The sequence below is a fragment of the Diorhabda carinulata genome, chromosome 11, assembly GCF_026250575.1.
Source record: "Diorhabda carinulata isolate Delta chromosome 11, icDioCari1.1, whole genome shotgun sequence".
Lineage (NCBI taxonomy): Eukaryota > Metazoa > Arthropoda > Insecta > Coleoptera > Chrysomelidae > Diorhabda > Diorhabda carinulata.
Window position 1 is genome coordinate 13,592,170 of NC_079470.1, and position 18,246 is coordinate 13,610,415.

Below are 18,246 nucleotides of genomic sequence, written 5' to 3' on the forward strand. Positions count from 1 at the left end.
TTTCATATCGATGTAGTGGTTAATCCAGATTAAATCCATTGTATATATACTTAAAAATCCAGTAATTTTGATTAAAATTCGTCAATAAAACCGTCAGTGGATGAAACGAGATATGTTTAGACATAATTTTACATAAAAAAGAAGAAGAAATGACAGTGACATTATTTTCGATAATTCGTGTTAGGTTAGGTGTTTATTTATCTAATTAACAAACAAATTTCGTCGTCGTATCGTGATTTTTTGATAATTTTATTGTCTTATACTGAAAAAATTAATAATATATACGGGAGTTATCGGAAAAGTATTTAAAAAAAACGATTACATTTCATATCGATGTAGTGGTTAATCTAGATTAAATCCATTGTATATATACTTAAAAATCCAGTAATTTTGATTAAAATTCGTCAATAAAACCGTCAGTGGATGAAACGAGATATGTTTAGACATAATTTTACATAAAAAAGAAGAAGAAATGACAGTGACATTATTTTCGATAATTCGTGTTAGGTTAGGTGTTTATTTATCTAATTAACAAACAAATTTCGTCGCCGTATCGTGATTTTTTGATAATTTTATTGTCTTATACTGAAAAAATTAATAATATATACGGGAGTTATCGGAAAAGTATTTAAAAAAAACGATTACATTTCATATCGATGTAGTGGTTAATCCAGATTAAATCCATTGTATATATACTTAAAAATCCAGTAATTTTGATTAAAATTCGTCAATAAAACCTTCAGTGGATGAAACGAGATATGTTTAGACATAATTTTACATAAAAAAGAAGAAGAAATGACAGTGACATTATTTTCGATAATTCGTGTTAGGTTAGGTGTTTATTTATCTAATTAACAAACAAATTTCGTCGCCGTATCGTGATTTTTTGATAATTTTATTGTCTTATACTGAAAAAATTAATAATATATACGGGAGTTATCGGAAAAGTATTTAAAAAAAACGATTACATTTCATATCGATGTAGTGGTTAATCCAGATTAAATCCATTGTATATATACTTAAAAATCCAGTAATTTTGATTAAAATTCGTCAATAAAACCGTCAGTGGATGAAACGAGATATGTTTAGACATAATTTTACATAAAAAAGAAGAAGAAATGACAGTGACATTATTTTCGATAATTCGTGTTAGGTTAGGTGTTTATTTATCTAATTAACAAACAAATTTCGTCGCCGTATCGTGATTTTTTGATAATTTTATTGTCTTATACTGAAAAAATTAATAATATATACGGGAGTTATCGGAAAAGTATTTAAAAAAAACGATTACATTTCATATCGATGTAGTGGTTAATCCAGATTAAATCCATTGTATGTATACTTAAAAATCCAGTAATTTTGATTAAAATTCGTCAATAAAACCTTTGAAATATCAATTGCAATGCCTTTAGGTTCTTAAGCGAATGCACCAAACGATATACGAGGACCTCCCCGAAAGTTGTTTTGCAAATTGTAGTAAAAGATGTCCGACTGACAAATGATTATGCATTTTTTTCGCAATGTACAGTGTAGAGCCTTCAACTAACCTTGAACGTGGAGTATATAGATAAAACTTGTTCCGAAATGGAAAGCTGTGTCGTTGATAAACACTAAATAGGGCCAAGTACTGAGCCTTGAGGTGCTCCACATTCTATTGATTTACAAGGTGACTTCTGTTGGTAAAATATGAGTATAAGAGAGATGTCCTCCTGAAACCGTAGTACTACGATGCGTTTATTGAAATATTACGATGATAAACACAATCTCAAGTTATAGAAAAATCAAATAAAGTAGTTGTAGTGCAGTGATGGTTGTTTGGACAAAAAAAACATTATCTACGATGAAGAATGCGGCATCATTTATGCATTTTTTACGTAAAAATCCAAAATTGGTGTGTTTTAGTGAAGCATTTAGAATTTAGGAAATATTTTGAGTTACCAGGAAACTCGAGGAACCACAAATGGCAACACTGCACTTCCGTCTAACCTCCAAACTGGAAATAGTTGTTTTCTTTAAGATTAAACACGTTTTATGGATATTTTTGAATTAGAAAAATATAATTGTATTTGCTGGACGTCTCTGAAGAGATTAGAAGTGACCGCGGGTCAAAGTTGGAAACTTTCGAAGTGAATTTAGTCTTGAAACGAGATAACTTCATGTAACACAAATTTCGTTAGGATTATTGGGTTTGGAAGGAGCTTACAACATGCCAAATATACTCTAACTAAATATCATATGTTTTATGTCGTCGGCTCGGCCGTCACAAAAATTCTTTTAAGAGAAAAAGGGAAAATCGAGTTTGAAATAAGTTTCCAATAAATGACCAACGCGCCAACTTAGTCTCGTAATTAGTAAACTACAGCAAAAGTAAAAAAAAATTGACAGTTTATAAACAGAGATTGTATTTAGTAAATAATGACGTAGAAAAAATTGTGTATGAAACTCGTGAGTAAAATAACTCGTAAAACGGTCCTAGTGGCGAAAAAAATGTTTTACTTTACTCACTAGTTGGTTAAATAACTATTTTTTGAAAGTTTTTAGTAACGAAATAAGAAAAACTAAATTTCTAATAAATGATGTATGTACAGGGCGAGTTTTATATACGGAACGCGTCAAATATAAAATTTTCGTGCTCAAGTGTGTTATGGTGGTATTTACATTGTTGTCAGATCTTTCCTTTTTTCGGAAAAATAAAGAATATTGTTATTTCAAATAGATCACCCTGTATAGTTTCCGCTTTTCGAAATCTACAAGAAATATTGATTATTTTTCATTTTCTATACGTAAATCAATAGCGTGACCAATTCTAGTAGATTTCAAAAGTCTGCTTCTTCAGATACCATTAAATGTTTTAAAAAATGTTCCTGAGTGTATTTCTGCCTTTTTTTGTACCATCTTTCGAACACCGACGTGTTTGTTCACGTTTACCCACAAGCAACACAACTATTGGGTGTGGATCTACGCGTTCAACGAGGATGGTTACGTGACCAGTATCAATAATTATGCCGATTTACGTTTCGATTAATACAAAAAGTTACATCTTCGTAAAACATAAAAATACTTGTCAATAGTGTCAAATTCGTTGGATATTTGTCTAGTACTCGAGTGGATCGTCGTCTAAAAGGACACTAGCATCTAAAGATTTTCAGTTGATGCATTTTTTGCGCCCTGATTTGGATAAATCTTTCACTAAACTAGTTTCGTTAAACTTTTTCACTAATTTACTGACAGTAGTTGTTATTTGTTTGTTTATTTTCTAGAATTTTTTAGAAATTCGTTTTGGTTATATAAACGAGTTCGCTTAACGGAGTTAGTTAGTCGATTTCTTTAAGAAAACAATAGATAAAAGTGTGTGCGGAGAAAATTTAGAAGGATTGAGAAGTAAAACGATTATAAAAAATTACGGAACTACCGATAGAAAATTTTCCGGGATCTAATTCGATAATATTTAAGCAAATAGGATAATGGACGATAATAACAGGTTGTCCGCCGCCTTTATCTTTCGAAAGAGGTCAAAACTAATATGATAACTACGATAATCCACCCCAAGCCTGGCATGTGGTGGTGAAATTTCCTATTAAGGGTCTACAATCTCTCGGGGGTAAACCCCCCTTCAAATATTCACTATACTACTAGGAATTTTTATTAAGACCGACTTTATGATGTTAGCAATGACTAATAATCACTCTAATAGGAAAATTGACGGATTTTTCTTTATATATACAGTATGTCTCTAATGATAGACATGTCCAGTACATTTGACGAACTATCAAGGGCTGAAAATTGATTGAGGAGTTACTTACATGGATGTGTTGGTGTGAATGGGTATTCCAAAGTTGGTAGCCTTGGTTGGGGCGCTCCGGGATGTAAAGTTGGCGGGCAATGATAGCAGAACATACCTCTGCCACCGCTACCCGCAATCTACAACAAAATAACAAAATAATCCAAGATATTTACAAATTTATTCATAATTCAATAATTTCAATCTAATGTATCCACGATTCTTGGAAAGATGATGATCTTAGACGTAGGAACGTAAAAAGACGAGTAAAATGTGAGGGCGTTTGGTTTAAACAAGGATACCAGACATGAACCGTACGCCGTTTTTGTATCAAATTCGTTTTTTTATCTGGAAAACGAAATTTGAAAGCAGAAACTATAAATTTTTTACAAATAAAACATTAATAAATCATTGGGCACGAAACAGTCTTCGCTTCCAGCTCCCAGACCTTCGTTAGTCTTTCATCTGACGCAAATAATCCATCGAACGATGTTTCTAAACTGGTATAATTATATTCTGGATAATCTTTTATCTTTTGCTTTATTACTTCTAATGTCGCGAATTTATTAATTAAACGAATCTCACTAAGCCACGCCACTGCTTATCTCAGAATGTCTAGCGGGAATATTTCGAATAAATTGTGTACATACGCCTTCCGACAGTTTCGGCCAATACAAATGCATTTAGGTTTAAGATTCGATGTTTTAATTGGTAAATAGTGGAGATGATAATTCCTCGAGATGTTTATCGGAATTTATAACAGTTGTGATTACATTTTGTGATGATTTGCTTTGATTTCAGGTCTCTTTTCGTAGCAAAAACAGTTGTGGTTACATTTTGTGATGATTTTTCTCAATTTTAGGTCTCTGTTCATAGAAAAAAAAGTTGTGATTACATTTTGTGATGATTTTTCTCAATTTTAGGTCTTGGTTAATAGAAAAAACAGTTATGGTTACATTTTGTGATGATTTTTCTCAATTTTAGGTCTCTGTTCATAGAAAAAAAAGTTGTGATTACATTTTGTGATGATTTTTCTCAATGTTAGGTCTTTGTTAATAGAAAAAACAGTTGTGGTTACATTTTGTGATGATTTTTCTCAATTTTAGGTCTCTGTTCATAGAAAAAAAAGTTGTGATTACATTTTGTGATGATTTTTCTTAATTTTAGGTCTCTGTTCATAGAAAAAAAAGTTGTGATTACATTTTGTGATGATTTTTCTCAATTTTAGGTCTCTGTTCATAGAAAAAAAAGTTGTGATTACATTTTGTGATGATTTTTCTCAATTTTAGGTCTCTGTTCATAGAAAAAAAAGTTGTGATTACATTTTGTGATGATTTTTCTCAATTTTAGGTCTCTGTTCATAGAAAAAAAAGTTGTGATTACATTTTGTGATGATTTTTCTCAATTTTAGGTCTCTGTTCATAGAAAAAAAAGTTGTGATTACATTTTGTGATGATTTTTCTCAATTTTAGGTCTCTGTTCATAGAAAAAAAAGTTGTGATTACATTTTGTGATGATTTTTCTCAATTTTAGGTCTCTGTTCATAGAAAAAAAAGTTGTGATTACATTTTGTGATGATTTTTCTCAATTTTAGGTGTCTGTTCATAGAAAAAAAAGTTGTGATTACATTTTGTGATGATTTTTCTCAATTTTAGGTCTCTGTTCATAGAAAAAAAAGTTGTGATTACATTTTGTGATGATTTTTCTCAATTTTAGGTCTCTGTTCATAGAAAAAAAAGTTGTGATTACATTTTGTGATGATTTTTCTCAATTTTAGGTGTCTGTTCATAGAAAAAACAGTTGTGATTACATTTTGTGATGATTTGCTTTGATTTTAAGTCCGTTTTCATAGAAAAAACAGTTGTGATTACATTTTGTGATGATTTTTCTCAATTTTAGGTCTCTGTTCATAGAAAAAAACACCTAAAAGACACTTTTTATATGCTAGAAAAAATGTTAACGGTACAAATGTTTTTCTGATGCTTCGTTATCATCTCCCAGACTCAATTCTGCAAATTTCAATTAAATTTAACAGCATATAACTGAAAGATTTTTTTTCTTAGTAATTGCTCGAGACCACCCGATAGATTTTTGGATAATTATAAGCATGTCTACTGCTCGCTTCATGATGTCACGTATCTACTAAATTAACTTAATCAGAATTAATTTGTTGTTAATTTAACTGATGCTTGCCACGGCGTAGCATAATATGAACTTTGTTACATAAGATCGTCCGTCGTTGATTTTTTTCAAAAATATTCATCGATAAGATGAAATTGTATAAAAACTTTTTGCTCAAACCTGGTAACAAACTTTCGAAAGTTCAAAGCCAAAATGATGCCGAATAAACTCGAAATTGAATAATCCAATGAAATCGGTACAAAATGGTCAATTTGCGAAGACCGAAAACTCCCTTGGACCTTCTAAAGATACCATTTGTTAAGCCAAAATGTTCAAACAAAAATCTCCAATTTGAAGATGGACTAGACCGTTTAGTAACCACCAAATAATCCTGATTCGATTCTAATGGATATATTTTCCTAAAAAACATTCTTAATAATCCAATTTATTTGTTTAAAATAAGATTAAACGTGTGTTTTTGGAGTTGCGCGACAAAGCTTTCCGCTTTCCCGTTTCTGACTTTGAAAATCTAGCGGAAAGTGAAAATTACATCGCATACGTATGATTAGGGTCTAATTCGTTAACGTGTAGCCCACAGTAAGGGATATACATCCACTCCCTAATAAAATTACCCAGGAACCCCTATGATCAACTTACACAATATACAGGGAAATGCCGTACAATTCAGTAGCACGAAAGTTTTTGAGGAAACGACTGAATTTCTAGTACAAACTTTATAATTTCCCACAAAAATTATATTATTGAATACAATTAGTTGTTATTTCATAAAATACCATTGAAAGATTTCGAAAAAACCTCCAGTTTATTCCCAATCGAAGTTTTTTGGAAACGTCAATGTCAAATGTCGATAAGACGCGTGACTGACACACGTACGGCGCTGTCATTGTCAAATCCGTTTGACGTATATGAAGTACCAACTTTCCAAAAGACTATCCGTCAAATTTTATGAATTTATCATTGTTATTAAACAAATAAATAAACTTTCCTAGAGTTCTAGACAGAACCGGCTTTAGGACAAATTTAGCGAACTTCTTCGTAATAATACGAATCAATAAATGAAAATAACAACAGAAACAGAAAGAAACGAAGTTAGGAAGGTTATAGAAGATAGGTTTCGACGAGAAGGACCGCTAGAAGCAACGATTAGTAGCGGGCGAATCCCGTTATTAAATTATCGTCATATTTAGTTAAATATTTCCGTTTCCGCATTTATAAAATGAAAATAGGTGAATAACCCTGTAAATTCACACTACTGGTGATACAACAGAAAGCGTAGAATGAAACGAATAGTGTAAAGAAGCGAGAGGGAATGTATTAATCGCCCCGGGTATATCGACGGTCGTCGTTGCTGATATAATCCACTTATCCATGTATTTCCATGCCTAATGACTAATTTAACTAATTTGTTTAACCGTTCAAGATTTCAGTTATTCGAAAGAGTTGGCAACCTTGGCGTGTAGTTTCTTTTGAGGTTATGTATCAATCGCTCAATGACATTATTATTGTTTCGTATAAATAAAACCGGAGACGCATTTTCATCTTTGATTACATTAATTCTTCGTCAATTAAGATATTCAATAACCGTCTTAATAAAATACATATCAATCAATGGATCAATTATTAAATAAATTGGTCGTAGAAATCACTTCGTAAATTATACACTCAGAAAACAAAATCTACCAGTGTCTAACCTAACCTAACTATCTATGTACGGGTATCGTATACGAGGTTCGGTTATTAAATAACGTTTTTCTATTGATCGAAATCTTTACAAGATTTGCAGTTTTTTGCTTTACTGCTGCGCAGATAACGCATGGTGTAAAATCGGGTCGTTTTTTGCGAACCCGTTGATATTTTGACCGTCTGGAACCGATTCGGTCATCAAGAAATGTCGAAAAAAAACGATCAGCATTGTTTTGAATTTTGATTTGATCTCTAAAGCACTGACACGACTCAAAAACACGCCTACTAGATAGAGAATTGTCCCCATAGACCTTTTGTAACAATTTACAGCACTCAGTCGGAGTTTTTTATTAAATTAAGTTATTTAATGACCAGACCTCGTACACTGCGACCTACAGGATCTGCGTGTGTGATACTAGGGAGCCCAGTGTCTCCAGGTTTCTTTCTTTGCGACGCCAAAACGAAAAATTTGAAGCATCATCCACATTTAGAGACGTTATTGATTAAATTCTGATGATTTGGGTTCTGGAAGGTCTCCAACAATAATTTGATATCATTTCTGGGTTCCATTTGATCTGATGACGATTCTCCATCGAGGAAATGTCCCGATGGAACCTTATTAGCACTCGCAGAACACATTTTTTCGTAATTTTTGAGTTTTACTTTTTTAATTTAGTTATTTAATAACCAGACCTCGTACACTGCGACCTAAAGGATCTGCGGGTGTGACACTAGGGAGCCCAGTGTCTCCAGGTTTCTTTCTTTGCGACGCCAAAACGAAAAATTTGAAGCATCATCCACATTTAGAGACGTTATTGATTAAATTCTGATGATTTGGGTTCTGGAAGGTCTCCAACAATAATTTGATATCATTTCTGGGTTCCATTTGATCTGATGACGATTCTCCATCGAGGAAATGTCCCGATGGAACCTTATTAGCACTCGCAGAACACATTTTTTTGTAATTTTTGAGTTTTACTTTTTTAATTTAGTTATTTAATAACCAGACCTCGTACACTGCGACCTAAAGGATCTGCGGGTGTGATACTAGGAAGCCCAGTGTCTCCAGGTTTCTTTCTTTGCGACGCCAAAACGAAAAATTTGAAGCATCATCCACATTTAGAGACGTTATTGATTAAATACCGATGATTTGGGTTCTGGAAAGTCTCCGACAATAATTTGATATCATTTCTGGGTTCCATTTGATCTGATGACGATTCTCCATCGAGGAAATGTCCCGATGGAACCTTATTAGCACTCGCAGAACACATTTTTTTGTAATTTTTGAGTTTTACTTTTTTAATTTAGTTATTTAATAACCAGACCTCGTACACTGCGACCTAAAGGATCTGCGTGTGTGATACTAGGAAGCCCAGTGTCTCCAGGTTTCTTTCTTTGCGACGCCAAAACGAAAAATTTGAAGCATCATCCACATTTAGAGACGTTATTGATTAAATACCGATGATTTGGGTTCTGGAAAGTCTCCAACAATAATTTGATATCATTTCTGGGTTCCATTTGATCTGACGGCGATTCTCCATCGAGGAAATGTCCCGATGGAACCTTATTAGCACTCGCAGAACACATTTTTTTGTAATTTTTGAGTTTTACTTTTTTAATTTAGTTATTTAATAACCAGACCTCGTACACTGCGACCTAAAGGATCTACGGGTGTGATACTAGGAAGCCCAGTGTCTCCAGGTTTCTTTCTTTGCGACGCCAAAACGAAAAATTTGAAGCATCATCCACATTTAGAGACGTTATTGATTAAATACCGATGATTTGGGTTGTGGAAAGTCTCCAACAATAATTTGATATCATTTCTGGGTTCCATTTGATCTGATGACGATTCTCCATCGAGGAAATGTCCCGATGGAACCTTATTAGCACTCGCAGAACACATTTTTTTGTAATTTTTGAGTTTTACTTTTTTAATTTAGTTATTTAATAACCAGACCTCGTACACTGCGACCTAAAGGATCTACGGGTGTGATACTAGGAAGCCCAGTGTCTCCAGGTTTCTTTCTTTGCGACGCCAAAACGAAAAATTTGAAGCATCATCCACATTTAGAGACGTTATTGATTAAATACCGATGATTTGGGTTCTGGAAAGTCTCCGACAATAATTTGATACCATTTCTGGGTTCCATTTGATCTGATGACGATTCTCCATCGAGGAAATGTCCCGATGGAACCTTATTAGCACTCGCAGCAAACTTTTTCGTAATTTTTGAGTTCTGGTTTGTTAGAAAATGTTGGGCGTGAGTTTGGGGGGTTCTTCCGTAAAAAAATGTCATAATGGTTCACCAAATGTGGGCGATTTACGTTTGGGTCAAACTTTTTTCGTGTAATTATTTTTCTGATCAAATAATTTTGAATAACCGAGCTCCCAGTATCTAAAACGAACTGTTTCAATATTTTTTTCTTGGTGTAACCGATTTCGTCGATTCGGTTCGATTAGCCTCGTAAAAAAAACAATTCGTTTGGTCGCACTGCTTTATTAACAATACCAGTACCCACATAATTAGTTAATTGAACGATCGGTTCAGAAATGTCTGATGTTGTGACTTCAATAGCTACACACATAAACTTTGATTAGTTTTTTTTCTTTTTAGATGATTATTAAATTCGAACCAGCCCTGTATCGAGATTAGATCGTGGCTAATTCGGCATGAATAATTGAGATGTATATAGGGGTTGTATAATTCCACTGCATCTACATTAAACACCAGTTCTATGTGACTAATTAGATTAGGATCTACCCCCATATCTACTTTTTACATCGGCGCTAATTGTACCGAAGTCGACGAAAGGATTATACCATTTGCATAATTCACTATTATAACCATTATAAAAACAAGGGTTTTCCCAGGTTTCCCCCTTTTAGGAAACGCCGAAATACTTCACATCAACCTCTCCGATCCTTCAGGACAAAATTAATCCAGTTTTTCTTGGAATCCAACAGATTTGGAACGGTATGGATGGTGGTTACTTCTCTACGACGTAATTCTTCTTGTTTGTCCCGCCGATAGCAGCTGCTCGCATTCGGTGCTGCTACATTTTGATCCGACGGTATTTTGAACGGAAAACTTCGTCGGTTTAGTCGACTGCAGTAAATTATCGTTAAATTACACTATTTGGATAAAACGATTCGCTAAATATTCAATTAGGGCTTAACAAACATTGTTGTCGGGATGAAATATCGATCCTCGAACGATCGTTAATGGCGTTGTGCGTCAGTGGCGGCCGAAAATATAAATAATTGTTTTTCTTAGTTTCTGTACTAACTCCACCGAAGGAATTTAGTTTCCAATCCTTTAATTGATCACCCAGTAGTTTTCGTCTGTGTTATTTACCAGATCTTCCTCATCCCGCGCTATAACTACTAATTTTCTTACACCACCGGTAACATATTTCGTAATATTCGCTCAATCACTCAAAATAACCTCAAAATTCCCGTGTTTGACGAAATATGATGCAGAAACGAAGATCTGTCAGGAATTTTATAGTGAATCAATTAAGCTTGAAAATCAGCGTGTAATTTCATTAAATTACTGCACCGCAAAATGTTTACCTTAAATAATCTTCAAGTATCATCCATATTGGATTCGTTCAGCCACGTGACGTTTATTTTACGAATAAAAACATGGCGGGTTTAAGTCAGTTTTAAGAAATGGATTCGTCAAATTTTTGATGATTATTATCACTTATCATGGCTTTAATAATAACTTTGGGGTAATTTGTGCCGCTACTGTTGTACATAAACAAATAAAATGAATTTAACGCTGATCTGATGTCAAATTTTCGAGAATCGTTATTGCTTACGATGGATATTGAATTATGTAATCACGGTGATTGCAAACCATTCAATCTTGTAGCCAACATCCGGATCAGTAATTTCTCTATTTCGCATAATAATTTGTTTTATTGATAACTTGTATCATTACAAAATGGTGGCATGACTTCGACTTAACCAATGTTTTAAAGGTTAGAAATCAGATTGCTTGTATTTGAGTTAAGCTTTAGTTTTGAGGGAAAAAATCGTTGTTTCAACATTATATACGAGGGTTGTTGCTTAAATTTTGAAATATCGTCTTCCACTACGGAAATGCGAGCTGTCACACGTCAATTCAACTGTCAAAACTTCGAATTGACGGTTTATCTGTGGAAAGATCGATTCTGGGCCATTCTAAAGATGAAAATAACTATTCGAAGATATAAATAGAGTGTAATCAAAGTTTTGGAAACATTTTATCTACGTTTCCTATTGTATTTAATGATTTCTATAATTCTGTCAATTTTATAGGGCAAATTTATATAAATCGACGACGTATTTCGTCAGAACACCCTGTACACATAATTCTGTTTCATATTATCGATTTATCGATCATGGATAAGTGAGATAATCGAGTGAAATCGAAACATTCGAGTTAGTATTAAAGCTAACGAATTTTTGAGCAACTCGTATACTTATATAATAATTTTAGAATTACCCGGTAGTTTAATAACCTTATTATATACAAACAAACGTAACGCGTTCATTTAAAACAAACGAGAACATCCTGTATGGTGTGAATTAAGTGCAAACTCGATTGCGACATTTTAAACAGATTTGGGGAGCCAACAAACAATTTACAAACATTATTTCATCAATTAAACTATTTTTCCTTATTTCTATTATTAAATTATAAAAAACTAAATACGGATTTTCTCAAAATTATCTTTTTTTACTCTAGTTGCCTTCCAACCTTCGAAATAAACGTTTCGTTCCAAATTTCCAGAAGGACTGTCAATTGTCATTTAATCTCGTATAAAACGGGCTTAACGTAACGTTTTCTATACTAGCAACGTTGTCAAATTAGTTTTACCGAGCTGATTATCTGATAAAATTGTGAGCGTTGAAAATATAACCTGCTAAACAAAACAGGTGGCTATTCGAATACCGCATTGGATGAACGACAAAAGTTTTATACGGGATAAAAATAAAACAAATATTTTCTGTACCTTATGTGTGTCCCCGAAAATCGTGATGCTGGATTTGGGGTAAACCCCCGCGTCTTCACCAAATAAAAAATAACACTCGGTTCGAATTGTTAAACACGTATTATTGACGTATCGAAAGTATAGTAAAAATGGAAGCACGCCGAGCCCGTTCGTCCAGAAAAACAATCGTCGACTGCTTTCGGATCATTTATCAGATAAAACATGAGATTAAACGTTGCTAGGGGAGGCGCGAATGCAGCATCTCGAGAGCATGCGTATGTACGGATAGGCGTGACTTAATCTGAAGAAGACTGAGACCGCAGATAGAAATCTGTTGAAGGGGCGGAGCGAAGCGCAGGATCGGCACAGCTCCATTGAAAAATCATAAATTTAAACGTTGCAATTTATAATTGTTTATTTCCAGTAGAACGAATTATAATTAATGTCTTGTTCTTGTGAAGAATTAGAGTGGATTAAAAAGTTGATTAACACTTAAAATGTTCTAGAGCACTATAGAACTTTCCCCCTATGCTCAAAAATAATCATTTCGAAATATTAAGCTAGCAAAGGGAAGGGAGAAGGTTTTGGGTTTGCCCAAAGTCAGGTATATCGGGGAGGATTAATATAATTGTATGATATTTGGATATTAAGAAGGTTATTTGCAATTTCCTGCGGTCAGGTGGTGCAAACTGGTGTAAACCTTCAAATTTTTGAGATTTTTTATATCTATGAGAAAAATTCGATGATGTATCCCATATATATCATCGTTAAACTGTTAAATTATGAAATAATCATTCTTTGAGGTTAGCTAAAGAACAAATTAACAAAAAACTTGAAATAACGCCTTGTTTAGATCGAAAATAACAAAAATTTTCCAGTAAATTTGCTATTTGTAGTTGATACGACATTCTGAATGAATAAATTACACTGAAACTGGACTAATTTCATCTTAAAACTGATAAAATTATCAATTTACGTTCGGAAAAAGTTACATAGAGTTCAATCTGGCGAATATTTGGTACGAACCGTGTAACTAGCGCCCTCTATGAGAGTCAGACATAAAATCGAATTAATCGGATGTATTAACCTCCAAAACATATTAATTTGAAATTTCAATACAATGTTGCCAGTAGTTGTGACAAAACCGTAAAAATTTTTTTTTTCTTCAACACTTTTTATTTTGAAAACAGCTGGCGATACGAATTTTTTTTTACTAAACAAACCTCCAATATATTTCAGTTTTCTATCTGTCTTATAGTTGTTTCGAAACACCCCGTATAATGAAATAAAAAAATTATACGTATATCGTTTGAAAATTATCCTAAAGCCAGTCCTGTCGCAATAAACACAGTTCCTATAAACGCTTTCTTATATAGAGAGGGGAGATATCTAGTGATACTGTTTATGGAGCTAAACGTTAAACAGTTTTTTACGAGAAGATTAAAGCGAGATGGGGTTAGTGGGATTTGTTTTGATTAGAAGAAAGACGGATGAAATGGATCTTAGCATTGTGATATATTTACTTAGTTTCATTGGAGAAAAGATTTTGTGGAACGTTCTTTTCATTTGTCGCGTGACTTATGCTTTTTTTTTGTCCTTGTTGTCACTACATTATTCAGAAACCAATTTAAGTTCCGTTTTGTCTTTTTACTAGTTTACGGCAAGCCCTAGATTGAATATAATCGTTTCGGAAAAATACTAAAAAATAAATACAATTTAAATTGTTTATTCGAGCTTATCGAATTTGTATTCCATGCTTTATTCATAGAACACAATTTACTCATTGACATTGACACTCGATATAAACATCTTCCAGACGAAATTTTTGTTCTACCATGAGCAAAAGCTGTAGAATAGAATCTAGTTCAGCTTTTTTATTTTTTCCATGTTTGCAAATCACTGAAAAACGTCTCGTTATTCACCGTTTCATTTGACACCGTCAGTTGTCATTTAATCTCGTATAAAACGGGCTTAACATAACGTGTTCTATTCCAGCGACGTTGTCAAATTTATTAATATATTTTTCTATTGAATTTTGACATTATTCAATAGATCCATTGATATATATATATAAAAAATACGTTATTTGATAAAATTGTGAGCGTGAAATGTATAATCTGCTCAACGAAACAGGTGGCGAATTGAACACACGGCTTTCAAACAAATACTCAACAAAATGGCGTCTTATAACTTGAAACACAGCCATCACTAGGTTAAGTTGTATTTAAGGAAGATAATTGGGATTAATAATAATGATGATTAATAAGAAAGATATTTGAAGTACGAATGAATGATTTATAACGATTAAATATTAACGTATTGTCATTAATTGTTAAAATACTTACTGTAAAGACGGGATTTTCGAATTTGCAATTTTATTTACTTACTATGGAAAGTGAGCGGTTAAATATATGTACAAACCTTCTGAAATTCACCTCAAATGAATTTAAAAGAGAAAATAGAGGTAAGCAACCAGAGCCAAATAGTGTATGGTCCCCAGGAGATCCAGGAGATGTATCGCCTGTCTAGTTCGTTCAGACGCCGGCATTCATCCCGTCCGCATGCAAAAATACCGAAAGAATTACGGGATGAGCTCGGATAACGCCTCCAGCTCTGGATAGACGGACACACACACTCACTACCCTTCTTAGATTTATGGTAGTAGCTTAAACGGAGCCAAATTTTTTTCTTTATCCATAAATAAGGAAAGGAATAATGTTTTTTATAACATTCGAGTATTTATTGAACAAATTTTGCGTACGGGATCGTTTTGGGACGCGACAAACCGTTTCCGAGATAATTGAAGCGTTCCGTATATAAATCTCACCCTGTATATTTCAATTTTGTCAAAATATGCGATAATTTAGGGTGTTTTCACCGTATTTATGTAGAATTGGTATAGAAATCGATAAAACACTTTATTTTGAATGTTTTATTAACTTTGGTGACGATTTATCAATTGAACTAAGCGGCCATCTTATTAAAAACGTCCATTTCGTGTAAGACGAATCTAGGAGGGTCTAGAAAAATAATTTTTCATTATTCAAAATGCGAAATATGAATTTGAAATTTTTCAAGAAGACGCAGACTAATGGAATTAATTGTAGATGGGGATTTTTGGATTACTGCGATTTGATCCTCAACTCAATTACAAAAGTTTTCGGTTTTATTTCTTCATTTACTAATTACAAAGTCGGAATTGTTTTTAAATAATTAGCAAGCGGAATTGCGCGCGGAATTTCATTTGCAGATTATTTCCCTTCCGTATTTTCGCTACGAATTATTATTTCACACATTTTTACATCGTTATTTTGTGTTTTTAGTATTCGCCCCAACACCAGAGGCGTCTCCTATCGATAGAACACCACAACTCTTTAAAAAATTCGAAAAGACCGTCCGTTTACCTTTAAAATTGTCTTCCAAGTGACCGTTTGCGAAAAATTCGGGTTTTTTTTTAATAATTCGATTAGTAAACTCGTGTAACACGTTCGAGGTAAAACCAACATACCTACTACCCTCTACCTTCTATATTATTTCATGATAATCTCTCTTATTTCTTACACGAACCACTCCAAATAGAAGTTTTGAGGATTCAAACGTTTTTTCGCTACGAATTATTATTTCACACATTTTTACATCGTTATTTTGTGTTTTTAATATTCACGCTAACACCAGAGGCGTCTCCTATCGATAGAACACCACAACTCTTTAAAAAATTCGAAAAAACCGTCCGTTTACCTTTAAAATTGTCTTCCAACTGACAGTTTGCGAAAATTTCGGGTTTTTTTTTAATAATTCGATTAGTAAACTCGTGTAGCACGTTCGAGGTAAAACCAACATACCTACTTCCCTCTACCTTCTATATTATTTCATGATAATCTCTCTTATTTCTTACACGAACCACTCCAAATAGAAGTTTTGAGGAATCAAACGTTTTTTCGCTACGAATTATTATTTCACACATTTTTACATCGTTATTTTGTGTTTTTAATATTCGCGCCAACACCAGAGGCGTCTCCTATCGATAGAACACCACAACTCATTAAAAATTTCGAAAAAACCGTCCGTTTACCTTTAAAATTGTCTTCCAAGTGACCGTTTGCGAAAAATTCGGATTTTTTTGGATTAATTCGATTAGAAAACTTGTAGCACGTTCGAGGTAAAACCAACATACCTACTACCCTCTACCTTCTATATTATTTCATGATAATCTCTCTTATTTCTTACACGAACCACTCCAAATAGAAGTTTTGAGGATTCAAACGTTTTTTCGCTACGAATTATTATTTCACACATTTTTACATCGTTATTTTGTGTTTTTAATATTCACGCTAACACCAGGGGCGTCTTCTATCGATAGAACACCACAACTCTTTAAAAAATTCGAAAAAACCGTCCGTTTACTTTTAAAATTGTCTTCCAAGTGACCGTTTGCGAAAATTTCGGATTTTTTTGGATTAATTCGATTAGAAAACTTGTAGCACGTTCGAGGTAAAACCAACATACCTACTACCCTCTACCTTCTATATTATTTCATGATAATTGATCTTATATCTTACACGAACCACTCCAAATAGAAGTTTTGAGGAATCGAACGTTTTTTCGCTACGAATTATTATTTCACACATTTTTACATCGTTATTTTGTGTTTTTAGTATTCGCCCCAATACCAGAGGCGTCTCCTATCGATAGAACACCACAACTCATTAAAAATTTCGAAAAAACCGTCCGTTTACCTTTAAAATTGTCTTCCAAGTGACCGTTTGCGAAAAATTCGGGTTTTTTTTTAATAATTCGATTAGTAAACTCGTGTAACACGTTCGAGGTAAAACCAACATACCTACTTCCCTCTACCTTCTATATTATTTCATGATAATTGATCTTATATCTTACACGAACCACTCCAAATAGAAGTTTTGAGGAATCAAACGTTTTTTCGCTACGAATTATTATTTCACACATTTTTACATCGTTATTTTGTGTTTTTAGTATTCGCCCCAACACCAGAGGCGTCTCCTATCGATAGAACACCACAACTCTTTAAAAAATTCGAAAAAACCGTCCGTTTACCTTTAAAATTGTCTTCCAAGTGACCGTTTGCGAAAAATTCGGATTTTTTTGGATTAATTCGATTAGAAAACTTGTAGCACGTTCGAGGTAAAACCAACATACCTACTACCCTCTACCTTCTATATTATTTCATGATAATCTCTCTTATTTCTTACACGAACCACTCCAAATAGAAGTTTTGAGGAATCGAACGTTTTTTCGCTACGAATTATTATTTCACACATTTTTACATCGTTATTTTGTGTTTTTAGTATTCGCCCCAACACCAGAGGCGTCTCCTATCGATAGAACACCACAACTCTTTAAAAAATTCGAAAAGACCGTCCGTTTACCTTTAAAATTGTCTTCCAAGTGACCGTTTGCGAAAAATTCGGGTTTTTTTTTAATAATTCGATTAGTAAACTCGTGTAACACGTTCGAGGTAAAACCAACATACCTACTTCCCTCTACCTTCTATATTATTTCATGATAATTGATCTTATATCTTACACGAACCACTCCAAATAGAAGTTTTGAGGAATCGAACGTTTTTTCGTTACGAATTATTATTTCACACATTTTTACATCGTTATTTTGTGTTTTTAGTA

General features: G+C 33.3%; 1 protein-coding gene across 1 annotated transcript in view; it reads right to left on the reverse strand.

Annotated features, from left to right (window-relative positions):
* Positions 1-12,786, reverse strand: part of LOC130899557 (dorsal root ganglia homeobox protein) — a 79,336-nt gene extending 66,550 nt beyond the window's left edge. Inside the window, exons 1-2 of the mRNA XM_057809573.1 lie at positions 12,611-12,786; positions 3,804-3,921 (exon numbers count right to left, since the gene is read on the reverse strand). Of these exons, the coding sequence (XP_057665556.1) occupies positions 3,804-3,897 (94 nt within the window). The 5' untranslated portion in view covers positions 3,898-3,921; positions 12,611-12,786. The remainder of the gene's footprint in view (positions 1-3,803; positions 3,922-12,610) is intronic.
* Between the last annotated feature and the right edge of the window lie 5,460 nt (positions 12,787-18,246).